Below are 27,400 nucleotides of genomic sequence, written 5' to 3' on the forward strand. Positions count from 1 at the left end.
TAAGTCACGAGTTGAAGTGTCTCCTCCACAGAGGCCAGAGGGCATCCCAGAAGGCCTTGCTCTCACCATTAACAGGATATAATTCTGGTAGTGAGCTGACAGTTCTGCCACAAAGTTGTCCTGCAGTACTTGGGCTCCAAACCTTAAATAAAGGATGATGATGCTGAAAAAGAGGGGCAGAAACAGTACGTGAGAACGAAGAAGGGTCCAAGGACACTCAGGCTCTAGTCGCCAAGTTTCTGCAGGGAAACTTCCATGCGCACGCGCACGCACACACACGCACGCACTTATCTCCTGCTTCTCGTTTCCGTCTCAGATCTAGGAGGGCTCGGCCTCTGGCCAGCCGTGGGGATAGAATAAGCAGAGCCCGGCTCTCTTGACAGCCTCCAAACTGCGACCCGCCCCCACCGACCCCCTGCCAACAGCCACCCCGTTTAATGAGAACAACACTCAGTTCCCTGGCATCCCAGCTCAAAACACTCCGGGGGCTTCTCACCACTGAGAAGAACCTGGACCCCTCTGAGAGCCTGCAGGACCCACTGTGACCTCCAGAGGCTGCCAACCACCCCAGCCTCCTGCAGTGCTGCTGAGCTGACCCCTGCCAAGCCCCTTCCCACCTCAGGTGGCTCTCAACTTTTCAGGGCTCCCCCTCCACCTCCTCACTCATCCCCACCCCTGTCACCTAGAGCAGCCACCTGCCTCTGCCATCCTCCCATCTCCCTGGGTTGTCTGCATGGGCCCCTGGGCCACTCATTCCCTTGGCCGTCACTTGCCTTCCTCTGCCATGAAGGAGAGGGGCAGGCACCTGATCCCCCTCAGAACCCAGCTGAGAAAGAGCAAAGGCAGACAACTCCTCGGAGAGAGCGCCACAGGAGGAAGGGAGGAGCTCCCTGTCCGTGGACTGGGCGGCCGAGGGTGACAGTGTAAGGAGTCACAGAGACTGAATGGGCTGGTACTTAAAACATGCCTGCCCGCTCTCTTCATGTGAACTCAGATGCCGAAGGGCAGCTGAATTCACACTTGGTGGCAAGTGGATTTGGTGCCCCCAGTTCTCACCCTCAGCAAGGCTGGGCTCCCCAGAGCCAGTTTGGAAACCTGGCAAGGCCAGCCCCACGGGGGCCCTATGTGGCTCCCATCCAGGAAAAGGCCAACCTCCAAACAGAAACGCAGATCACTGGATTTCTCTCCTCTCTGAATCTTGATTTTAGGACAGAGACAAACTAAACAACAAACGACTATCTGGAACTTATTCAAAGAAACAACTTCTCCTGCCCGGGGCAGGGAGACCTCCGAGCACGGCCCTTCTCCCCAGTACAGCGGCTACTCCTGCCCGGCTCCTGCCCCCGAGGGACCCGGTGCTGCTCCTCAGATCTGCGGTGCTAACTCATGCTTGAGCCCTGTCTCGCTATACTGCAAGTGCCAGGGCCTGGGGTGCTCCTCTTGTCACCTGGCAGGCTATACACCGGCAGGTGTCAGAGCAAGGGGGCTGAGTGTGCCGTGGTCGACGTGCTGCATCCCCTCCTCGCTGACAACAAAACTCGGGCCTCTGACCTGATGAACGTATGTGGCCAGCACAACACCACAGAGGGAGACAGCAGACGCTCGAGATGGAGGGATAAAACTCAGTATGACTGTTCAAGAAACAGTCTTACCTAATGACAAGCACTACAAAGGTCAACGCCGTCAAAAACTTTAACCTGAGATCTGAAAAAGAAAGCAATACTCCAATTAGCAAATTCCACTCTCGTCTCACAGATCTCAAAAAGGAAGTCACCCCTCAAGAAGCCCCCTCACCCCGCCAGGGCCTTACAGCCTGGGGAGCTCTGCAGCTAGTAGGGCCAGCAGCTTCCAGTGAGTCACGCTACCTCTCTGGTGGAACCAACTGGGGAAGGACCCGTGATTAGGCGACTTCAACTGGGCCACGGTGGAGGATCCATGCCTTGGGACCAGGCAGTCTCCCACCCCATGGCTTCCTGGTGCTGGCTTCACCCCAAACGCCTCCCTCCAAACGGCCAGTCACCCGCTCAGGTATCCTGCAGCCCCAAGGCTCCCTCAGGTGTGCCCCTCACTTGGGACCGGGTGGTCCCTGCAGTGGAGCTCACCCACGTAAGGCATGTGGCGGAGCTCAGAGCACGCCCGCACCACCAGGAACAGGAGGTACGAGATGTACACGGCTGCCACCACCAGGAAGAAGACCTTCATTCCCTGGAAAACAAGAAATGCGCTTGGTGACGCCGCCTGGGCTGCCCCTTGCAGGAGGGACCTGGAGGCCTGGGACCACTCCCAGACGCAGTAGGGCAGGGACGCCCCTGAGCACGGACAGCTCCCCACAGGGACGCCAGCCTCATCATCAGAGGGGCCAGAGTGATACACTTGCTGCCCTGCAGGGCCTGGGCCACAGCAGGCTCGGTAAGCGGTGGCGGCCACTGACGGCCTCTCTCTGGGTGGGGCAGCCCTGCCCTGCTGATGAGGATGGAGGCTCATGCCCACCACCACCCAGCGCTGCACCCCGAGGGTCCTCAGCAAGTCTCAGCTGCTCTGGACCTTGGTTGTCCCACCTGTGACACGAAGGGCTGAGTGGGATGCTCCAGAAGGCCTCTGGGGGAGGGCGTGCACTTAGGCAGCTCTGCTACAGGGCAGCCCTCCCTCGAGGCTGGGAGTTGTGGCCAGTGGCTGGAGGGAAGGCCACTGCCTCTGGCCAGGGCCAGGCTCCAGGGTCGACAATGTCCCTACCTCACTGAGCCCTCCTCCCACAAGTCCTGGGCTCCCCTTGGTGGGGATGCCCACCCCTTCCTGCCTCCCTGTGCCAGAATTCCCCTCTCATGGCCATGTTCTGAGGAGCTGGACTGCAGGTCCCCTCTCGCAACAGCAGCTCTGCAAGGCCGCCCCAGCAAGCGCTACAGGTCAAGCAAGCCAGACGCGGCTCTACGCTGGAGACACATTGCTCATTTCTATGATCAGGGGACTCTGGGAAGTGGCCCTGGGCACGGGCCTTGTGAGAGAAAGCTGTTGCCTGTTCCGAGTGGGAAGAGCCCCGGGCGGCAGCAGTGCGACACAGGTAACTGACGCTCACTGTGACGTGCCTGACCACACTGCCTACTCGTGGAAACCTCCAAGAGCAACACGCCGAGGACAGTCTCTGTTATTCTAGAATTTTACATGCCCTCCGTGTCCTGGCTCTTCAACCAGAAACCAAAGACTGGGAATAGCAGTTTTAAAAGCTTATTTTTTATATTATTCAATTTCTCCAAATATTCTACTCCTGAACTTTGACAGTCCTTCCCAAAGAGCCAGTTAGCAAGATCACGTCAATAGTATGATTTAAGTCATAAAATTCAGCCATTTCATAAATGACATTTTTAACTCCTTAGGCTTCACTAACAATCCTTACCTGAAAGTTTCCGGTGTCAACTCGATACTGGTACATTGGGTCATGTAATTCATTAACTCTAAAAAATGATGTTTAAAAATATAGATTATAAGTAAGCTCTTCTTTTTATTTTATGATTTTTTCATTTGGCTGTTTGTTTTTACTTATTAACATAAACTATTTGTTACCAACAATGAAGGATTTTTAAAAAGCAATCCTAAATTCAAGAGGAATCCTAAATTGTGTGTTTCACCTTGAAAAAGCACTCAATACTACTAACTGTCCCCAGTATACTACTAACTGTCTCCAGTAAGGTGATGTGCAGTGAGTTTTATTACCAAAAAGCCCTATGCCGCTTCTCCTGTAAGCTTAAGAGCTATTTTTGACGACATACATGGACATCATGAAACAGGTAAAGACACAAGGAAAGCAAAAAAGGTAAATATAAATTTCCATGAGATTTCTTTTCAAAATGAAAATGACAGGTGAGCTGAGGGGGAAGCAGAGGCAGGGAGGTGGAGCAGATGGGCTGAAGTCACAAAATGAGGCCCGCCAGCGGCAAAGCCATGCCCCTGCCAGGAAAGTCCTTTGGGGAGTCAGGCCTGCACACAGGCTTCTGCCAGGGTGGCATTTATAGCAGGACAACGACACTAACAAGGATAACCTAGAGCTTGTGTAAGGATTGGATGCCAAAAATGCCAGCCAGAGCAGAAGCCCACAGATCTGCTGGACAGTGGCGAGCCAGGAGCCGGCTTGAGCATCACCCATCAGTGAAGTCCTGTCTCTCTACAGGAGAAATCTAAACTGACTCAGTCTTTTCCATTTTCCATCTCAGACTAACAGATTCAGGTCTACTATGTCTCCGTAAGCCACTAGAGCAGAACTGAACTTCTCAGTTCCAGTCATATGACCACCTGGGAAACACAGGGAGATGATTCTTTTCTGGAAGAGCCCACAAAGTACAGCCAGACCAAGACCTACCCACCTCTGCCAGTGCTCCTCAGGACCAACGCTCCACACTAAATAGAATTACTCACGTTTGCCATATTCCTAGTGTAACAGAAGCCAACCACAAAAGTCCCACAATGAAGAATTTAGGCAAATAGAAAGTCAAACACTTTCTTTCTCCCTAAAAAGAAAAAAAAAGTATGAAATAGAATAATTCTAACAAAGCGCTCACTCTCACAGAGCATATGAGATCAGATACCCAAACCACTCAACATGACCCGCATTCTGCTGACCAGTACGAGGCTGAGGAAGCTTTCTGTGGCTACCCTCGCTTGAAGGACTGCCGTCAGAATACGGAAGGAAAGGCAGGTCTTCTGACGGCTTACCTGGACCCGTATTCCGTGGTACACACACAGCCAGAAGAGCAGCAAGGCGCACAGGAACACAGACTGGAAGAGATCGTCCAGCATCCCTGGGAACCAGCTGTTCACCAGGAAGGAGAGGGGGAAGAACGGGTCTGGAAGGCCAAAGACAGAAATGGTGAAGGCAACAGGCTGCCAGCACCCTTGCCAGATCAGATCTCTTTCCCCCGCCCGGAGCCAAAAGAAAGGTAGCGAACCAAGGGCCATTTTGTTTTCAAAACACCTAAAAGCTATGAACAGATGGCGGCAGAGCTCCTGACAGAGAGCCGTCTGGCCTGCATCAGCTCCTCCCGCAGGCCTGGGGACTCTAAGCGCAGCAGCTCAGGGAGTAAACGCTCTCTGGAGCGGCAACGCGGGAGACAGCCGCGTGGGCAGCTTCAGCCAAGCTCCAGGGCCGCTGCGCCTGCAGCTCCGCCAAGGCTTAACCACCGGAGCAGCCGCTGTTGGCTGCAGACCCAGGCATCTGCCGCGGCCTGTGCGACACGGCGTCTGGGGGGCAGGAGCGTGCTTCTACAGGCTTCTCCAGGGCTCCCCACAGGCGCTGCTGGGGACTCTGGGACCAGGCCACCTTCAAGACATCTGCCAACTTTAAATGTGAGGGCGAGTTCCAAGAGGCAAACGGCACCTACCGTTGTACAGCAGCAGCAGCGGCAGGAGGACAGACATCCACTTCTGCTCGATGCCCCAGTCTCTCATGGAGAACTTGCGCAGGGAATGCGCAAACAGGCACTGCAAGCCAAGCGAGGCCCGTGACCGTCTGCCCACAGCCTCCCTACCAGCTGCGCCTCCCATCAGAGGCCTGGGCGCCAGGCCAGGATCTGCCGGGTGAAGCCCTGGTCGAGTTGACCACCGAGGTCCCGGAGGCCATCAATGACCACTGCTGCACAGGGGCCACTGGCCATTCTCACAGGGACAGGGGAGAAGGAACAGAGCAGCTATCAATTCTCTGCCGAAGGAGAGGACGCTGACCCCTCGCCTCCACCTGGACAGGCTGCTTCTGTCAGGCCCGTTCCCAAACGGCAGCTGGCAGGACTCTTCGGGGCACAGGCACATCTGTGGACCCTTCCAGGAAGCCACACACCCAGGAAGGGAAGTTTATACAGATGGCATCTGCTTCCAAAGAGGGTACTGGGCTCCCCAAGGACAGGTCAAGAGAGTAAACCTTGTGCCACTGTCAGCAGGGAGTATAAACCGCTTTAAGACAGCATGCTACTCGGGACATGTAGGCCTGAAGTTTGTGAGATTTTCTGATCGGAACGAGTCAGTCAGCCTAGCGATCTGGATTTCCCTCAGCCCAGGTTACCTGACGAGAGCCAGGCCCAGTCTCTTTTTGTGGAGCACACTTAGGGCCTCAAGTGCCAGTCTTTGGCCCGAGTGTGGCGGCAGATTCCAGGTACCAGGCAGCCCTCAAGAAACAGTGAGAGTTTCTGACAGACCAGATGCAGATGCCAGCGGTCCTCTTCACTTAGGAAGTTCTCCAGGGGCAGCCCTGGGAGTGAGTCCCTGAGGCCCAGGCTTGGCACAAGTACCGCACACCCAGCTCCTGGCCTATGCTAGGGCCCGGGCCTGCCTCCAGCCACTTCTCCCGTGCCGATCAGATGCCTGTACCCTGCTCTTCACAGTGAGTCTGCAAAATACCAACTGTGCCTAGAGGGCAGCTGAGGGGTCACCACTGTAAAGAGTGACACATCTCCTGACTGTCCCTCCCTCCAAGTCAGCATCAGGGCCATCAGCTAATGAGGGAAGAATGCTGCCCCTGGGGGCAATCGGTCACTAAATGCAGCTCACTTCCTCTTCCTCAACTTCTCAGTCCTCATTTGGGGCACCCTTGTGTTCCTAGGGGCCAGCTTGTTCCCCCAAAGTGAATGGATATTTGCGGGACACACATCTGGCCTCTGAATAAGCCAAAGCCTACACTTCCCAAGCCACTTCTCTATAACCTTGTTCCTCAAAAGCCCAGTTTTCCACATGTGAAAACCCAGGCATGCTGTGTTGAACAGGAGTGTTTCGTTGGCAATGTTCACTGGGCAACGATGAACAATTACTTGGAAATCGGTGATCGGCAATGGCCATCACACTGCACAGAAGTCCTTACTAAACACCACCATGTCTGTCTCGGCAGAGACAGATCCTGCTGGAGGGCGAGTAGCCTGCTCTCTGATACCATAACTGCACAAACTAGCCTCGTCCTGGTTAGGACTTGGCCACAGTCCACCAGGCAGATGGTACTCACCGTGACGATGAAGGTGAGCACCACGAAGACAAAGCGGAACCAAATTTCCAACTTGGAAAACGCTGGGTCGTAAGTCTTCCACTGAAATGGAAAGTGGGGAAATGACACGAAAACCAAAGACACCTAAGAGGAAACATCCTCGCCACCACTAGGAGCCACCTCCAGAAGCGAGGCTCCAGGTGAGCAGCGCTCTCTCCTTACATTTTACTACACGTTGCTAAACCTTAATGTTTGGTACTTTTAAGAACATTAAGAACACAGATGACTCTGGCAGATAAATTTTCTAGTTAATAGGAGCATTTGGATTTTAAATCGCATATCAAAACCAACCTTGTCAGTGTACTACAAAAAGCCATGTTTCCCATTAAAAGAGATAGGTTTCTATAAGATACACATGTGTCAGGATTTTCTAAAGAAGTTTAGGCATGTAACATGAAGCTGAAACAAGGAAAATCAGCAGCGGCTGTCCCTGTGCGCAGTCCTTGCCCCTCCTGTGAGCCAAGGGCGCAGGCGCCACCTGCTGGCGGCAGGGCAGAAGGCAGGCAGCTCCTCAAGCCGGCACCAGCCAAATTCATCAGACCCGAGCAAAGCAACTGCCCTGGGCGGAGGCGCCCCATCATTTTCATGTGTCTTTCTGCTGGGAACTCCTCCACGTGGGTGTCCCTCTGAGGGACCTGCCAACAAGACCTGAGAAGAATCGCCTGTGTGCTCCTCCAGCCATCCAGCCCAACAGCTTGACCTGCTGTGCATCTGTGCCCAGGCCTGAGAGGGGAGTTGAAGCCCAGAGAACAGGCCCTGGCCCCTCGATGCAGACGCCAGTCCGCCAGCAGTGCTGGTCTGGCAAGTAGGGCCAGAGGAAGGGCGAAGGTGGAGGGCTCTGTGGGCAGCAGGAGCAGCAGAGGCAGCCTGTGGGGGCTGCCAGGCGGCTCTGGACCCAGTTCTGTGGAATCCACCACGAGGTCTGTGTAGTTGTGTTATATTCCTAGCCCCAACATATATTTTTGAAAGTGAAAAGTAAAATAAATACAGAAAATAAAGCCAAAGATCCTCAGAAAACCTCAAGCTGTAGACACTGAGATCTCGAGCCCTGTGCTCCACACACTTGCTTTCCCACCAAGATCCCTCTGGCGTCACAAAGCCGTCTTTGTCCTCTCAGAGCTGGGCTGGCCTGCGACACCGTGCAGTCACACTGGGAACAAGCACCCACTTCTTGCCCTGGGTTGCTCCCTCAGTTCCTCCAGGCCCGTGGCCTCAGTCGCCAACCCCCAGGCAACACCCACTCGCAGTACGTGCCAGCACCCAGGTTGAGCCCCGCGCAGCCGCAGGATAAGTGAGAAAATGCAATTAGCAAAACTGTCTCCAGAGCTGGCCTGCTCCTCCAGCAGAAAGCAAATGTCTTCTTGTGTCCTCGGAGTCCTCTGAATGCGGAAGCCACGGGCACCCACGGGTTGAGGCGTCAGGGAGCCATGGGTCAGGCCCAGCAACCTGAGCAGCCCCAAGCAAAATTCCTGGAACGGGACCAGTCCTCAGGGTCACAGTGCACATTTCCAGGGCTTTAGAGGCCACAGGAAAGGCGCGGCAGAACCGGCGTAACCAGGCACCGCCTGCTGCCGGCCCTCAGCTGACGTGGGAGCCAGCAGACCACCCCAGAGGGAGGGCTGAAGGGCCCAGAGTGGGCTGCTCTCTTTGTCTCATCCCCGGGTCGAGGGTGATGGCTTAGGAAGGAAAGGGAGGGAAGAGACATGGCGTGCTGCCCACAGAGCATCACTGCCAGGTGCTCAATGAGGGAAACGCCCGGCTTGACTGTGATACCAGTGCTAAGGAACACGGGCGGGGGCAGGGGGACGCGGAGAACCACAAAGCTCAAGAGAAAGGGCAGGAGGGTGAGGGAAGTGGTCAGAAGCCTGCGGCTCAGGGTGCAGACTGACCGTCCGCAGGAGGCGCTGCCTTGTGAGTACAGCACCCCCACCGCCTTATCCACGGCTTTGCTTTCCACATCTCAGGTGCCTGCTGCCAATCACAGCCCAGAAGGAAAATTCTAGAAATAAACGATTCCTAAGGCTTATACTGTGCACTGCTCTGAATGCTGAGGTGAAATCTCCCACTGTCCTGCTTCGCTATGACTGGAGTGTAAATTATCCCTGTCCAGGTGTCCACCCTGCAGTGTATGTATAACAGGAAACAGCCAAGCAAAATGTGGTCTACAATGAAATATTTTTCAGCAAGAACAAACAACGGAATGGAGCACAGATACCCTCAACAACCCTGATGAACCTCAAGCACGCCATGCTCAGAGAACAGCTAGTCAGGAAAGACCACATGTTGAACAAACCTTGTCACATCAAAGTCCAGGTCAGACAAACCCAGGGTCAGAAGAAGACCAGTGGCTGCGGGGGGGCTGTGAGGACGGGCTGTGGGAATGACTGCCGACAGGTCTCACCGGGCAGTGGTGATACTTTGAATTCACAGCTGTGAATGTCCTAAAAACAACTGAACCACACACTTTACAAGGGTAAATTTTTATGATCTGTGAATTGTACCTCAATAAAGCTGTTATTTAAAAAGAAAACGTAAGCTGGGTACGGTGGCACACGCCTGTAATCCCAGCAACTCTGGAGGATGAGGCAGGAGGATCACAAGTTCAAAGCCAGTCCCATCAACTTAGAGAAACCTGTCTTAAAAAATTAAAAAGGCTGGGGATGTGGCTCATAGTAAAGCACCCCTGGGTGCAATCTCAATGCCAAAAAGAAAATGTACCCATTAGGAGCTTCAGTTAACATGCGTAACGCTACGAGGTGGCTGTCTTACAGAAAGGAAACTGAGACTCAACAGTGAACTAGTCAGTGACGGAGCGGGGTCTGAAGCAGTTCTCTGTCCCCGCTGAAGCCCTCACTCCTAATCGCTCCGCTGGTTGTACTGACTTGGAAGGAGTGAAGGAGCAGCAGGCAGGTTTCAGCCAGACACAGAAGCGCCGCGCCCTCCCCTCACTGGACGCGCCGGCAGGGCCTGCAGACCGCGGGCGAGGGCGAGCAGGGAGTCCTGCCTTCGTAAGCGGGCGAGTAACCTTCAGCTGAACACTGGGACACTCTTTTAAATCTCACAGCACCCAAGGTCTTTGTAATTTCTGTGCTGTCTCTTTAGGCTATTCTTGATTCCATGTACTTAGAAACTGTGGTCTTCTCGTCCAACACAACCTCCGTGGACCTTGGGATGGGTTTCACTCACTCAGCAAAGGAGCCCCAGAGGCAGCGCGGCCGGCCGTGTACTCACCGTGAAGTTCATCTCCTTGACGAGCTGCTTCAGGTGCTCGAATCCCACCGTTACCGTGTACTGCGTATAATTTAGGTAGCCGAGGTGAGCCACAATGATCTCGTCACACTTCTGCAAACACAAGGAAGATCTGTGTCATTAAAGCGAGTGAGGAGGACTCGCCCACCAACTGACCCACAGGTAGCACGACTCGCAGGACACATCTCCCAGAACTCGCCAAAAGCCGGAGTCAGATGCCAGCCCAGATGGTTCCTAAAAAGAAGGGGCCGAATGGGTGTATTTGGAAACAATATAGGATTTACACGAACTGGAACCGTCCTACTTTTCTTGACTGAAAATAAGTCACCTGTGTTAACCAAGCAACACCTGCCGTCCCTGAAGGCACCACGCAGGGACCTGCAAGCCGAGACGGCAGGTGGGACGCCACAGACTCGCTCGTCCTGGTCCACTTCTGAAATCACGTACCCACACAGTGGTGACACCTAGCCCTCCCGTTTTAGCCTGCCATTCACTACCCAGAGTCCCTCCCCAGCCCGCCCTGCAGCACAGGCGAAGGCCGCGTGGCAGCTCCAGGTAGATTCTGGGGAGGCTTAATGGTCTGCCAAGAGCCCCGTGCTCCTGCCCTTCAGGTTAGGGACGGGTCTCCTCTATTTTGCTGTCCCTTCGGAAGTAGCAAGCAGGATGAGCCTTCACCTTGGGCACAGGGCGTACCACACTCGCTGGCCAGGTTCACAAGTCAGTGACTCCTGCAGCTCTCCCCCAGCCCTGCCACGCGGGCCAGCATGCCCTTGACCACCACTCAATCATCTGAGCAGATGTGCTCTCCCTGTGCCACCGTCCAGAGCTTCTGTGGCCTTCCAGGTGGCACCTCCTGTTGCTGTGCTCTGAACAGGGCAGTCAGTCCTACAGTTAGCTGTTCAGCCTCCACTGTCTGAAGACAGGGTAAGAAAAAGGACCCAGGTTTTACATAAGCTGCCTTAGAAAGAAGAGAGGGAGGCTGGGTGCAGTGGCCTTGCCTGTAATCCCAGAAACTTGGGAGGCTGAGACAGGAGGATCACAAATTCAGGGCCAGCCTCAGCAACCTGATGAGACCCTGTCTCAGAAACAAAATAAAAAGGGCTGGGGATGTAGTTTGTGGTAGGAAGCGGGTAAATATCTCTGTGCCATAAAAATGCAGGACAATGCTCCTAAGTCAACAGGGACCAGAAGAGAGATGTCTCCATGGGTGACAAGTGTAAGCTGAGACAGAGCCACCAACGCGAGTGGGAAGAAACCTGAGGTGCACTGGCAGGTGTGTGTCCCAGAAGAAGCACAGCACCGCTGCCCTCGGAAGCCTGGCTCTCCCCGAAGTCAAGGGCTTAGTGGGCAATCAACTGGTCCTGGCTTTAAAACTGAAACCCCTCAGTTAGGGCAACCGCGGGAGACGAGACCCCAGCGGAAGGAGAAGCAGCCTCTAGCAGCTCTCGCTTAGCGCCTCGCCTGAAACCAGCAAGGCCAGTGCTGGAGACAGAATCTGCAGAAGGCTGGCCGCCTGGACAGTGGTCCTATCTGACCCCCATGTGACCGAGCACTGCCTGCACCCAGGCAAGGTGGGGAAGTGTGGCTGCCTCGGGTGGGCACGAACACCCCACACTCTCTCATGGCTTGTTCACCTTGATCCTCGCCACTCCAAGACAGGCGGGAGGCCTGACTCCCACTTTTAGGTGAGGAGGATACATTCCAGAAGCTGCTCCGGCTGTCTCACAGGTGAGAAGGGGGGCAGAACCCGAACCAGCTGCTTGTGGGGCCCTCGCTCTAAACAACCCTGGTGGTCAGGAAAGCAGCGGAGGGGCCACACTGTCACACAGCTTGCTTTTCCCACAGCACATGGGGCCAGAGTTCTGATCCCTTTCAGTCTTTTTCTGTTAAATATCAACAGACAGGAACCAGAAGGGGTGGCCAGCCACTGCCCAGGAGCCCTGCCCACTGGAACGCCTCCCAGCCTCGTGTTGCCCAGCCTGCAAGACAGACAGGCTCCTGATATTCTTACTGTATCCAACCAGGAGGTGGTTAAGGGCCACCAGCTTCAGGACAAAAGAGGCTTTAGATCTTGGTCCTGCCACTTACTATCCGTATCACCTCAGGCAATGGCTTTGACCTTTTGGTATAAAATGGGCTCTGATACAAGTCCCTACTCCGTGAACCTGCTGTGAGGATTTAAGGGGGTGCGCAGAGGAAAGCACTCGGCACGCTGCCTCACAGACGGCACAAACCAGCTTCTGAACCTCTGCGCCCAGGCCTCAGACCCAAGGCACTGCCGGTTTTGACTCCCTCTGAATTCCCCCGCTGCCTGCAACCTGGGGAGTCCTGAGGATTCCGCCTTGCTGTCTCAGAAAGCAGTTCTGGTCTCTGATGCTGAACAAAACACAATGCCAGTGAAATGCAAAACGCGGCTCACTCCTACTCTGGACCCTCAGGAGTCCTGCCCCACAGCTACAGTGCACCCCGGAATAGGTGCCCCAAAAGGAGCCACTGACCCTGCGTGGCCTGGGCACTCAGGACCAGGGTACTCAACACCACCTGCAAATGACCCAAAGCCCCTGTGATGGAGAAAGACGTGGAAGAGGGGCAGACCTTCCTGAGAGGCGGTCCTTCTGCATCCACCTGTGGACGCACCAGGCAGTAAATTACGTGAGCAGTAAAACAGTGTCAAGGGTACTGGAGGCACGCTGCGGGCGAAGAGAGCGAGTGCGTGTGTACGTTTTATGCATGTGGTGTGCACCCACGTGTGCATGTGTGAGTTTCTAAGAGCAGTAGCATATGGGGTTAGCAAGTCTTCCATACCCTTTGGTATGACTCCATTTTTTTTTTTTTTTAATTACTTAAGAGCAATTTTCAAAGTCTCTGGGCTCTGCCTTCCTCTACTCTGGAGAAGCAGGTCTGTGACAGCACCCACAGCCAGGGACTGTGGAGCTATCCACACACTCACCCCTGCACATGTGAGGGCCTCGTCCGATTGTGAACCTTGTTATGAATGTACATCATGGTTCCATCCTGAGCCACACCATTGACTTTGACAGTCATGGAAAAGCTTGTCTGAATAGAAGTTTCCTACAAAAGAAAGGAGGTCCCAGTGTGTCACAGACCACCTGACAAAGGTGCCTCCTGGGCTCTGCTATGGCCTTGAGCCAAGAACACACGAAAGAGCCCCAGATCCCTGAGGCCACCCTACCCTCTGCCTACTTGAAACCTCGTGTTGCCCAGCAGAGGACAGCCTGTCCACTAGCTTCTACTCCCAGTCCACGCCCAAGTGGCCTGTGTCGAAACCTACGCAGATCCATCAACCATTCCATTTCACACTTAAAGGGCTTCCAACTTGTTCCTGTTGTGAATAATGAACAGCCCTGATACCTATCTTTTAGCAGGTGTCCAAATTTTTTAAAAATCCTAATCAAACTCTTAAATATGCCAGCTGGTACCTGATAAATGTCAGATCACATACCTTCGGAATGATCCAACTCAACAACACATGTCAGCCACAGTTGCTGCTTATATGTAGACAGGGGATTCGAACGGATCTGAATTGGCTTTAGCTAAAGTAAAAAAAAAAAAAAGAAAAGAAAAGAAAAAAGAAAGAAATGAAGGTTATCCATATGACCTTCTCACTGAGTCTATCAAACACCTCATCTTAATATACAACGTTTGAACATTTGTCCTAAAAGGCTGAGCAGTAGCTCTGAAATGGGAAACAGTCTTTCCCTTTGGACACCCTAGTGAAAAGTGCCTTCCAGAAGGAGAAAGGCCAGCTCCAGGCCACTTTGGTCTCACCAAAATCTCTCTTAGCAGGCAGTTTCCGCCACCGTGAGCCCTGGAGGTGCACCTACTAAACACCAAGGAAGCACCACTGTTGAAGCAGAAATGGAAAGAGCAAGATGAGTAAGAAAGCACCAAGAAATATTCCATAATGACAAGATTTTTGTATCTCAGTAATTATTTTTTTTTTGGAGTCAGCAGGCCAAGTATAGCACTGTTGATATCAACTTTATTGCAGTCTTAATGTTCCTGGAGAGAAAAACCAGAGAAGACTGTTGCCAGTGATTCTTCCACAGCGTCTTTTGAAGAAACACAATGCGTTATCTAACAGCAGGTTGTGGAGAGCTGTTCAAGGTACTACCAGTGGTCCCAAAGAAAAGCATTATTGAAGGCTCCACCCTTGCTGGTGCATGTGCGGTTTGGTATCTTCAATGCTTCTGTCAGGGTCCACAAGAAGTTCTCTAGAACCAAAGTCTTGCCTGAAGCCATCAGAAATGAGTATCTATCAGAGGAAGAGCGACTGTTGACTTCTTTGTTCTCCCACCCCTCAACCCCAGGGACTGAACCCAGGGGTGCTCTACAAAGAGCTAAAGCCCCAGCCCTTTTTATTTTGGGGGAAAGGATCTCATTAAGTCACTGAAGCTGGCCTTGAACTTGTGTTCCTCCTGCTTCAGCATCCCCAGGGATTATAGGCATGTATCACGGCACCCAGCAAGATCCTGTCTTTCTGAAGTGAGGATGGTCTCCAGGAAGCAAGTCAGTCAGTCTGGTGGAATGGCTGCTCTTTTCTGTAACAAAGACAGACTGACATCCTGACAGACAGTAATTATAAAGACCAACTACTGCCAGGTGTGGTGACACACGCCTGTAATCCCACCAGTTCAGGAGGCTGAGGCAGGAGGATAGCAAGTTCAAGGCCAGCCTCAGCAATTTAGCAAGGCCCTAAGCAACTTAGTGAGAACCTGTCTCAAAGCAACAACAAACAACAAATAAAAAGGGCTGGGGATGTGGCTCAGTGGCTAAGCGTCCTTGGGTTCAATTCCTCTATTAAAAAAAAAAAGACCAACTTAACTGTTGAGAAACTCATTGGAAGCACCTCTCCAAATGAGACCATCGGCCCAAGAGTGAAATAAAGGATGCAAAGAAAATGTGAAGATAGGCTAAACAGTAAAACAAAAAGAACTAAGAGGTAGAAGTTTTGAGACGTTTTCTTCTTTTGCATTTTTTGAAATGTAATTTTTGAAAAACTGTAAAAGTAAAGGTAGCAGGGAGGTGAGAGAATGGGAAGCAGGGATCAGGGACAAACAATGAGATTTAAACCGTACACATTTATGGTGGCGTGAAAAGACAGGACATCTGTGCTCCATTTATGGATAAGGATTATGACTGATGAGCAGAATAAAAGCTTTAGTTATCTGGGCTTTCACAAGTTAGTATTTATTTCTGTAAAAAAAATTCTCCAACTGATAGGACCTCTGTTTTCCTCAAAAGATGGAGAAGAATCAAGCCATGTTGAGGGGTGGGTGCTCACTTAAAGTGAGTTCATGCAAAGGGTGCCAAACAAGCAACGCAGCAAACCACTCAGCTGGAAACCCATGCCCAACATGGATACCTAAGGGCAGAGGGTCAGATGCCTAAGCCATCCTCTTAACCCTCATACTCAAACAGGACTCACAGACGCGAGGAACTGAGAGTTCACCACCCTTTGGTGCCTGAGAGCTAGTACCCACCACTTCCTAAGCCCCAAGGTGCTCACTGCAGCGGAAAAAGGAGATTCTGACAGACAAAACCCCAAGCCAGCAGCGGAATGAAGAAGCCAGCTGCAGGTCAAGCGTAGTCTCTCTTCAAGACCCTCTAAGCAGGACCAAATTTCTCAGTGACCCACAAGTTCATAATGTCCCAACGGCTGCCTCTTACACCCAGGCTTACCTTTGCTATTATTTAGTGAAAAATTCGCTGCAGAAGTCTGGATTACTTTGGGTCCTAAAGTAAAACAAAGAGAGGGAAAAAGTGGGTTATATCTATATGATGATTATTGATTTTTTTCAAATGCTAAGACTCATACATTATGCAGAGGCATCTTATTTTCCTGGCCTTTTAAAAAAAATTTATTAGTTGTTGATGAACCTTTATTTATTTATTTGGTGCTGAGCATCAAACCCAATGCCTCACACATGCTAGGCAAGCGCTCTACCACTAAGCCCATGATCCCAGCCCTTCCCTGGCCTGTTTTGAGAGATTTTCATATTCATGGGTAAAACACCTGGGTAGACACAGAACAGTCACTCTGCTGTGCACCCAAGGTGGCCTGACTCACGCTCAGTATGTGGGGTTCCATGGGACCCTCTCCAATGTTCTGAGGGCTCTCTCTGGTGCCTGGCCCCAAGAAAACATTCACCACTCTGATATGTGGATGTCAACACACAATAAGGGGGCGGGGGGCACAGAATAGAAGTTCAGTGGATTAGACAAAGGGGAATGAAGGGGAGCGGGGATGGGAACAGGAAGACAGTAGAACAAATCGGACTTAACCTTCCTATGTTCATATATGAACACACGACCAATGTAACTCCACATCATGCACAAGCACAAGAATGGGAAGTTATCCTCCACATATGTATAATATGTCAAAATAACATACTCTACTGTCATGTCTATCTAAAGAGAATTTTAAAAAAGAAAAAAATATTACTTGAGATATGAAAAAATTCACCAGTCACTACATATTTTATAAAACATAAATATTTCTTCCAAAAGACTAAGACACATTTTTGTATTGATTCAATTAGTCCAGTCTTTCAGAAATTCTAAGTAGAAGATAAAGTAAGCCAAACATATACCAATATAAGCATAAAAGAACACAACAGAAATTTACATTTTAACAACTTTCAGGTGTGCATTCAGCAGTGGTAAGGACATTTGTGTTGGGCACCCGTCACCACCCTCATCTTCATAGCTCTTCTCATCCTGTAAAACTGAAATTCTGTCCCATTGAACAATGACTCCCCAGTCTGCTGTCTGTCTGACTTCTCCACCTACATCATGTAAGCAGAACTTACTTGATACATCATATAAGCAGTCTTTTTGTGACTGGTTTGTTTCATTTATGTCCTGAAGATTCATCCACATTACTGCAAGTATCTAAATTTCTTATTTTTAAGGTAATATTTAATTGTAGTATATATCATACTTTGCTTATATATTCATCTGTCAATGAACACTTAAATTCATTTCAGTTTTAGCTATCATAAACAATTTAACATTAGTATATAAATATCTCAAGATCCTGCCTTCAAATTTTTTAATTTTTTTCTATATTACGGGTTGAATCCAGAGCCTCAGACATGCTAAGCAAGTGCTCCACCAGTGAGCTACTTCCCAGCCCCTTTTAAAGCACATTATCTTGTTTTGAGTCAGGCTCTTGCTAAATTGCCCAAGTTGACCTAAAACTTGTGACCCTCCTGCCTCCACCTCTCAAGCAGCTGGGACCACAGCCATGCTCTACAGAGCCTGGCCAGTTCTTTTGAATACATGACCGCAGCTAGAACTAATGGGTCATTTGGTACTATTTGCATGGACTATTCTTTTCCACTTTTTCACTTTGACCTGTGTCTTTGGATCTAAAATGTGTCCCCTGTAGACTAGATATCATCTGGATTTTGTTTTTTAAAATCTACTCTAACTCTGACTTTTTTAAAAAAAAAATATAAATCTCTAAATATACTTCTGTGTGAGTGTGAGTGTGTGTGTGTGTGGTGTTTATTGTAGATGGACACGATACCTTTATTTTATTTATTTATTTTTTATGTGGTGCTGAGGACTGAACCCAGTGCCTCACACGTACTAGGCAAGCTCTGTACCTCTGAGCCACAATCCCAGTTACTAACTCTGATTTTTGATTAGACAGTTTAATCCACTTACATTTAAAGTATTCACTAGTTAGAGGGGCTTACTTCTGTCCCTTTGTTTTCTGTATGCCTTGGTTTTCTATGCATTTGTATTCTATGTTTCATAGCTTTTTTGTCCCATATTTTACACTCAAAAATTATAACATTCTAACTTGAATTTATACCAGCTTAACATTATTAACATACAAAAACTCTGCTCCTTTTAACAGCTCTGTCCCTACCTCTTTGCATGGGTGATGTCACAATTGTGATAAAATTGTCTTTATATATAAATATATTCTTTATTTCTAAAACCAAAATATCTTTAGTGCATTCATCCCTTAACTCATGTAGAAAACAAAATGTGGAGTTACAGATGAAAGTTATAATAATACTAGCTTTTATGCTAATAATTGGTTTAAAAATATATTTGTCTTAGATCATTAGAAAACAAAAATTGCAGTTATTCTATGCTGTCAGAATAACATGAGCTTTTATAATCGCCCCTGTAACTGCCCTTACTGAGAGTCCATGGCTTCAAGTTACTCCCTGGCGCCCTTTCATTTCAACCTGTCCACCTTCCTGGAGCAATCTTTCAGGGTCCTAGTGGAAACAACGCCCTCATCTTTGGTTTATCTGAGAAAGTCTTAATTTCTTCCTCACTTTTAAAGGACAGTTGCCCGATGCAGGATTCTTCATCGGCAGCTCTTTTAGCACTTTGGACGTATCAGCTCGGTGCCTTGTGGCCTCAAGTTTTTGGTGCGATCTCTGTAACAACCTCACAAGGCTCTCCTATGTGATGAGCCCCTCTGGGGCTGCTTTCAAGCCTCCTTCCCTTTTTGGCTTCTATGACTTGGTTTCATGTGTGTTGGTGTTTTCAAGATCAGCCCATTTTGAGCTCGCTGAGGTTCCTGGATATTTATTTTCACTTCCTCCATCAAAATTCGGAAGTTTTCAGACATTGTTTCTTCAAATGTTCCCTCTCTGCCCCTTTCTCCTCCTGAGACCCCATGATGTGTATGCTGGTCCACTTGATGGTGTCCCCTGTGCTCACTTTTCTTTGTTTGTTCCTTAGACTCCAGTATTTCCTTGCTCCTATCTTCAATTGCTGGTTTTTTGTTGCACCTACTCAAAGCTTCCCTTCAATTCTTCTTCCATTCTTCTAGCGAATCTTTCACGTATTCATCACTATACTTTTCAGCTGCAGAATTTCTTTTTGGCTTTAGTTTTTCTAGCTCTTTATTGATATTTCCATTTTGTGCAAACACTGTTTCCTGGGCTTTCTCCACATCTTCCTTTTGTTCTTTCAGCATCCTTAAGAGGGTTTAGACTTTAGACACAGCCTTAGAGACAGATTCTGTTGTTTGTTTCCTTTTAATGGGCCATACTTTACTTTTTTTTTTTTTTTACCCCCACTCTCGTAGCCAGCTCCTCCCTGCTCCACACTTTACTTTTTTTATGCCTTATGATTTTTTGTTGAAAACTGGACACTTAAATCTAACAATGTGTTACCCTGGAAAATTAGACTCTCCCACTTCCCCAGAGTTTTTCGGTTTTGTTGATATGGCTATTATTGGCTGATTCTGTGCCCAGGATCAGTCTGAGAGGTAAACTTAAAGTCTTCTGAGGTCTTTTCTGAGTCTGTGTCCTCCTCAGGCAGGTATGATGACTTCCTAATTTCCCCTATATTCACAATTGTTTTTGAATCTCCTAGCCTTCAATGTCTGGCACCCAAAAGGAAGAGGTGCAATAACAGTGGATGCCCACCTCCTTGTATCTCTGTGATCAGAAGCAGAAAACAACAATCAGAGCAGAAACCCCACTATTAGGAGAAAAGGGTCCTTTTGCCCACCTGGGGCCCCACAAGTTATACACAGGTTGTTCGGGAACACATACGCAGCTGACTGCTTTAGGGCTTGGTAGGCAATGGGTCCCCACACGCGGTGCCAAGAGCTGCAATGACTGTAATTAGCCACAACTTATGGTTCTAGTCTTCCCCTGGAAGTTGCAAGCCTTCAACCAGCACCAGAGCTCCGAAATAGCTACACCGATGCTGTCACTGCACTTGTCATCAAGACAACTCTTTCCTCTTCCACCACTTTCCCAGAATCCTCTCCAAATTTTTATTAGCCTTGTCATTATCCTCCAGAACTTTGGTCTTAAAAGAACAATAAAAGGAGACACTGTGAATCTAATTTTAATTTAATTTAGAACTGGATTTGCTCTAAAACATATCACTCTCGGATTGTGATGCCAGCTTTCTGGAGTGCCTCAGTGACCAGCCCAGCCTGCCGCCAATAATCCTCCACTTAAGTGCAGGTGGCGCTGGTGTATGTACCTCGACCAGTGCAGGGATATGTCCCTTGAATGTGTTTATGAATGCTGAGAAGGAAAGAGGCTTGTGCTCGATCAAGCTTCTTTTAAGAAGATTCACAAGCTGAGTGAACTCCTAACTAGGCAGTATGGCTTCCTGAAAGAATTAAGACATGGCAATCAGAAGAACCTGGACTCTACTCTTTGCTAACTAGGCTTTCTGGGTCTCAATTTCCTCATTTGCAAAATGAGGGGACTAACCAAATGATCCCTTAAGTACTCTTAACTCTGAAATAATAATAACCTTGACACATAAAGTAACTAGGAACAGAGTACTTACGATAGTTAATTTTGTGTGTCAACATCAACCTCAATGGGCCACATGATGCCTAGATATTTGGCTAAACATTATTCTACTGTGTCTGTGAGAAACTCCTGGATGAGATTAATATTTGAAAAAGTAGACTGAGTAAGCAGATTGCACGCCCCACTCTCCGCTGTGGGTGAGCCTCATGAAATCTACTGAAGGCCTAAAAGAACCAAAAGGCTTAAGGGGAATTCCCGCTCTCTCCCACCTCTGGACTCAGACTAGCCTCCCATCAGCTAACCCATCAGCTTTCATCTGCGCTGCGTCACCATCCTCAGCAGGCGAGCAGCACCAGAATGCCCCACCCCCAGGCTGCCCAGTCCACTCACAAACTGAACTTCAGTTTGGGTGGGAAACGGGCCTTGAGGCACAAGTGCCTCTGGGATGGGCCAAGCCTCACCGTCACTCACCCTACAGCGCCAGTGCTTCAGTGGGACAAAGGGCCACCAAAAACTACCCTCGATGACAGAGACAGTTCACTTGAAAGAGAAAGAAAGGAAGAGGTGCACCCTCCAACCACAGGGCCCAGCTGCCCATCCTCCAGGCAGGACTGAAGACCCAGGTTCTGGAAACCTGGTGAAAACCGCTGAGAGCTACTCAGCTCTGGGCTGCTCTCTGTCTGGGAAAGGAGGTCAGCCTGCGAGAAGATGTCAAAGCATTTTCAAGGCCAAGTTTGTGCGGTGTGGCTTTTCCCCTCGAACGCCTTGCAGCAGGGCATCTAAAGGCAAGCTGGACACCATGTGGCTGCCCAGCACTCTTCACGGGGCCCTGCCGAGGGCTCAGGGTGTCCCCAGAGCCCAGCCTGCTGGCCTGCATCGCACTCAGCTGCACCCCGCTGCACCCCACCCGCTCACAGCGTCAGGCCTTGTCAGCTGCCATCCCCCGTGGGCAGGGTCTGGACTCCCCAGCACAGCGCACAACAGACTCTAGGACTGTTTGCCTGGTCACTAAAGGTGCCGATAAAAGGCTGACGGGCGTCCCTGGCTCTAATGAGGGGCATGGCCAGGGTCACTCAGCTGCTCACTGTGCCTCTTCCAGGAGAAGCAGAGCTGCAGGGCCAGGCCCCTTCTGCCCTGTGGGCTCAGGGACAAGTGTCCTGTCTCCCTCCACACTGAGGCCTGCGGGGACAAAGGGTTACAGCTGGGCAGGCTGAGAGGAGAAACCAAGGTGGCCGAGTGGCAAGATGACTGAACAATTAAAAACTGAACTCACCTCTGATCCCCACGAAGACAGTCAGGCCAAAGCAGATGAAGAAGACGACAAACACGAGGACAAAGTGGCGCTTGGAGAGCGTGTAGAGCCGCATGGGTGCCAACCTGCGGAGCAGAGCGGGGTTACCCACAGACCACAGGAGGACAGCGCGGGGCACACGTGCCAGCCCGTCAGGCCCACAAGGCCATTCCCCACCCCCACCCTCACCTCACGAGGACACCTGTTCTGAAACTTGTGACCATCCCGACAAAGCAGTCTCAAAGACCTCGACCATCCTGTACGTCCCAGGCCACAGCCCCTGCCACCCTGGCCTGCACAGGACAGGCCAAACCAAGCCTTGTGGCAGAACATGCTGGGGCTCTGCTCCCACAAGGTCACGTGTCCCCAGGTAGTGGATGGACCCTCTTCACACAGCCCCCCCACTGCCAGAGCAGAGCCCCAGTGCAGCCTTACCGGGCCTGACCCCTCACGCATTCCTGACTCAATGTGAGCTGTCACAGGCTGTCACAGGCATGCCCCGAGGGAACACCAGTGATTACGGCTCATTTGCATCTGGCCTCCACTAGCCCAGGGTCCCTCCTATGTGGCCCGTCCTGGTGAAGGGCAGCCTGACCTTCCTGGGTGAGTCTGCTTTTGACACAACTTACACCAATGCAGAGGCACACTTTGGGGTCCCAAATGCACCCCAGCAGCACCCCACCCCACCGTCAGAAGAAAATGCAGTACAGGCACAAATCTGCTCTTGGAACTCCCCGAATGAGGACCAGCAGACAAAAGTCTGAAAGGACCAGACAACAAGGTCTTGGACTTCGGGTCACCCAGCCTCTGCACAGGCCCTCTGCTCTGCCTTCACGTGGCCGAGGCATCCCATAAACAGTGTCTGTACCAATTCAACCTCACTTACAAAAAGAGCCTGCAGGTGGGACTTGCCTGGCCCACCCGTCTGAACCCTCAAGAAACACCACAGATGAGGAGGGAGCCCGGGATGGCTCTTGCTGTGCTGTGTCCAGCAGTCCCCGTGCTTCCTGGTCTTGGGAGCCAGGAGCAACAGGGCGGACTTGACTCTCTCAACCCTGAGACAGGCGTGGCCAAGAACGAGGGAAAGGTCACTGACTTCTGGGCACAGAGGTGCACGGTGAGCACACTCGCCTCCTCCCCACACCAGCTCCAGCTGCCGGGCAGGAGGCTGCCGCTCTGCTGTCGTCTCAGGACAAAGGTGAGGCCTGCAAGCCACTGCCACTCTGACGTGGCCCTGCGGACTGCCTGGTGGATGTATACTCTGCCCCGTGGACTTTCAGATCATTGTCACTGGGTTGACAAAACCTTCAGGGTTTCCCTCAGCCTCTGGTCCAAACTCTGACCCACAAACAACCTGCGTGGCAGGACAGGGAAGCCGGTGAAGGATCCAGGTCCCAACTCAGAGAGCCGTGTGCACTAGAGCTGGGACAGTCTCCGGGAGGAGCCCGGCCCCTTTGATTTACAGAGGGGAAACAGGTCTGGAGATGACAGACCTGTCCCAGGGGTCACAGCTCTGCCCTTTGGCAGCACCTGCCCCTCCCCTGGAGGGAGGTCTGGGAAGCACAACCAAGTGTGAAAGTGATGCCCACAAAGAACAAGCAAGTCCTCTGTCCCTGTGCCCAGGGGCGGAGCCTAAGACTTAGTGTCCTCACTCAGGGCATCTGATGCATTTCTGTTTTAACACTCGGAGGAGAGGAAGATTTCCAGGCCACCGCACAGGGCGTCTTCACACAGAAAGAGCTTGCACCAAGCTAGTGGACTGGAAGGTGGCGGAATGCCAAGAGTCACCGGTATCGTACTGGTGTTAACAATGCTAGTTCTGATAGACGCCAGTTACGCCACCAGGAAGCTGGTGAAAGGTGCACAAATACTCTGCCATTGCCACCACTCTCGTGTGAATATGAACCCGTTTGGAAAACTCCTGCACAGCCATTCATGAGCTTTCCACCATGCTCCCTTCAGCCCGCCCCAGGACACCGAGCGCTCCCCAAGCACACGACGAAGGCAGGCTGGCAGGCGGAAAAACGGAATACTTATATTTTAAACTTCAACGTTGAATATGCATTACTGACACCCTAAAAGCACCATGACTCGGCAGATGAGAAGGAAGACTGAATAAAGACATCAGGACAGGGCATGACAGCAGAGGTCAAATGCAACCCCCCCAGTGACATGCTGCCTTGCTCCTCAGAAGACTGAAGGAGCCAGGGGCCGTGGTGCATGCCTATAATCCCAGCAACTCAGGAGGCTGAGGCAGGAGGATCCCAAGTTCAAGGCCAGCCTCAGCATCTTAGCAAGACACTCTTTCAAAATAAAAAATAAAAGCCCTGGAGATATAGTTCAGTGGTATAGCACCCCTGGGTTTAATTCCCAGTGCCACCAAAAAGTCAAAGAAAAAAAAAGGTAGTTCTTCATGTTCCCTTTCATAAAACTTCCACTTAAACCCAGTTTAACAGAAATTTTCCTAGTTCACCAATAGTCCCCCAAGTCAATGGAAAAAAGACACAGAAAGCAAACCTCTGAGCTCGAGAAACACGCCCAGGGCACCGCCACCCACACTGGGTCAGCTGGCTGAAGAAGGGTGGCCCCAGGCCTTGCTTTCCACTGCCTCTGCCCTAACAAGCAGCAAACACTCTCAGCCCTTGCCACTCTCCCACTCTGGGAGACTTGTGTCCAGGCCCTCTGTAGCCTACAGGGCCACCAAGGGCCAGGAATGGCACCCAGGCTGTGCCTTCCCTCCCTGGCTTCCTCTGCTCTTAACTTCCCATCTAAAACCTTTGTCCCCCAAAAAACAGAGACTCCTGAAGGTCCAGGAACACTGCCCTGAGACATCATAGGTCTCAAACTGTTGCTCAGTCAAGACAACAAAACTCTGAGAAGCCAAGATAGAGACAGAAGTGAGCAATCTTTGCCAGAATTGGCCCACCCCTGCTGCTGGAGACCAGCCCGGGGGCTACACCTGTGGCATGTACTGCTGTCCTGACCCAGGTCCAACTGACGGCTCTGCTTCCTGCCAAACCCACCTCCCACTGAAATGCCAGATGTCCCTAAACTCCAGGCTGACCCAGGCCAAGGCCAGGCAAGTCTCAGTGACCAATGCAGCCTGTCACCCTCTACAATCAGACCAACTGGAGGATACTTCCACAACTACTAGGAGCCAGACTGTGATGCAGAAAACCACAGAGTCCACCACCAAGGGGCCTCTGGGCCACAGCCTGCCGGTGCCCATGTCCATTCTGCCTTCGGTCTTCTTGAAGTTCTCCAGTCCCGGATTCTCATGGGTTCTCCAACACTGGCTCTGCTTCCGCTCTAATTGTCCTTCCTGCCTTCAGGAACCATCCCCAGGCTCCTGCCCACCCCTACCCCACTCTAAAATAGTGTCTCCCAAGACACCCTCATCGGAAGTCCTACCCTGCTTCATGGTCGGTAGGTATAACACCAAACTCACTGGCAGAAAGAGCAACACGATGAAACCCTGCACCCACTCCCCACTTCCTGCCTCGGCCTGCCTCCACCCCTGCACCCTAACACCTCCGATTCATCTCACGCATCCCCTCCTGTTCATGTCACACGGTCAGAAGAGGCAAGACCCTGCTTCCCAAGTCCCCTCCATTCCCAGCATGCCCTGCACCCCCCAGGTCCTCAGGAACTCCCACCAGAACTACTGCCACTGCCTCCCAGTTTCTTGGTTGTGGTTACCATAGCCGCTATACAGCCTGCCCCATACGAAGCCTGCGGTGGCTGCCCACCACCAACTAGGTCAAGTGAAAGCTCCTTCTTAGGGCTCTCGAGGTCCCCCGAGTCCTTCCCCACAATCCCAACCCAATCTTCCTACCACCCTACATGCACCCTGCGCGACTCCAGACAAGTCCTCACACTGTTCCCTGATGGAAAGGCTCCTTCTCCCTGCCAGTTCGTCTAAATCCTCTCCCACACTCAGGTGCGCTGTGTGCGTCTCAAGATTGCCCCATCTCGCCATCACAACAGGTGTGCCTGCACTATGTAGCTGAGCACCTGAGGACAAAGTACCACCCGCCTGCCAGGCCTGGCACACGACAGGCATTCACAGCACACCGACTCGACTTCCATCCCATTTCCAAAGCGCTGTGTAGTTCCTCACGCACAGGTGAGACACAGGCCAGGTCAAGCAGCCTGCTGGGAAGTCTTCTGCCCGGCTAACCAGGCGGGAGCCTCCTACACACCCGCCCGCTCTTCTGGGCTGTGCAGAGCCTTCCTCTGCAGGCTCCTGCTTCTCCTCACACTAGGCACTTAACACGTGCCCTAATCCTGGCCTAGCTCAAACCCCCAGGCCTTGGAAGGCCTTCCAAGCCAACGAAACAGACCATCCCCTTGGACTCTGGGCTTCTTATGAACTGACTTCAATTTCATGGGTGCTTAAAAATACAAATTTCCTAGAGAAACAAAAATGCCTTTATTGGAAAGCCTAGCCCCTAAATTGCAGTCATAATCCAAACCACGGTAAGTCCTATCTTCCCGTCAGTAGGCATAGTCATATCCATTTCCCAAGCGAGAGGAAGTCTGTCAAGATGACGATTCACAAGTGGAAGCAGCTGGAAAATGACACCGCAGGCTCTCTGCAGTGGGTGTCACTGTTCTCTTACGGAGACACATCTGTCTCTGCTGTCTCTGTCTCCTCCCTCCTCTCCTCACTCCACGGTGACAGCATCCTGTCTCAGGCTTGGGAACTGATGTGGGTGGGGACAATCCCCTTGCTCATATCTCAGCCCAGCCCTCTCCCCTCAACTCCCTTACTAAATTGTCCACTTGCCACCTCAAACCTGACCGAAGCCTTCCCCATCTCATCACCTGGCAATTCCACCTTCCAATTGCTCAGGCCAGAACCCGTGGATGCCAGCAGACGGCCCAGGATGGAGAGAAGACAGGAGCCATCTAGGTCACAGGGAACTGGAGTGGCTGGGTTGGGCCTGGCCAGGCCCCACCTTGACTTCTGGACTTCCGGGATCATTTATGCCCAGGAACGAAGTCACTTTTCACGAAATAATCTGACTAAAAATTTCCCATGGATATACACAATCCAAAAAAATTAACCAAAATTTAAAAATGAAACTCTAGATACCAAGTCACGCAGGTGTGGAAAACCTTCTATCTCTAGGCTGGAACTGTCCTTTCAGAATAACTGGCAGCTATCAGCTATCCTGCCACCACAGGCTACCCGCTTGCTGACACTGATCTGTCACTCCATCCTGGTCCCCCAACCTGCCTCAGGTGAGGCATCCCCAACCTGTCTGAGAGAAAGCGACTGTTTACCCACTTGCATGACTCAGGGCCCAAGCCTGTTTCAGGGCTTTGCTGTGGATGTTCAACATCCACGTCCTCCCCAATTCCAGAGCTGCCCCGACCTGCAGGGGCCCAGCACGTGCACAACTGGTGAGTGTCCAATGACTTCATGATTCCTGCATTGATGCCCACTCTTCCCTAGTCTTATTCCTGATTCCTCTGAGTTCTACTATGTTCCCTGCCATGATAAATTGTCAACCACTGAACCACAAGAGCTGTCCTCTCCCACGTTGTCTTTTCATGGCGTTG

The 27,400-nt window shown here is 51.3% G+C and overlaps 1 protein-coding gene across 1 annotated transcript in view; it reads right to left on the reverse strand.

Moving 5' to 3' along the window:
- The window catches only part of Tmem181 (transmembrane protein 181), a 48,389-nt gene that overhangs the window by 3,982 nt on the left and 17,007 nt on the right, over positions 1 to 27,400 (reverse strand). The window contains 14 exon segments of the mRNA XM_047557979.1: positions 81 to 163; positions 1,653 to 1,704; positions 2,103 to 2,205; positions 3,392 to 3,449; positions 4,408 to 4,499; positions 4,705 to 4,835; positions 5,370 to 5,469; positions 6,974 to 7,054; positions 10,244 to 10,373; positions 13,206 to 13,332; positions 13,725 to 13,815; positions 15,711 to 15,790; positions 15,965 to 16,018; positions 21,815 to 21,918. Coding sequence (XP_047413935.1) covers positions 81 to 163; positions 1,653 to 1,704; positions 2,103 to 2,205; positions 3,392 to 3,449; positions 4,408 to 4,499; positions 4,705 to 4,835; positions 5,370 to 5,469; positions 6,974 to 7,054; positions 10,244 to 10,373; positions 13,206 to 13,332; positions 13,725 to 13,815; positions 15,711 to 15,790; positions 15,965 to 16,018; positions 21,815 to 21,918 — 1,286 coding nt within the window.

This window comes from Sciurus carolinensis, chromosome 7 (genome assembly GCF_902686445.1).
Source record: "Sciurus carolinensis chromosome 7, mSciCar1.2, whole genome shotgun sequence".
NCBI lineage: Eukaryota > Metazoa > Chordata > Mammalia > Rodentia > Sciuridae > Sciurus > Sciurus carolinensis.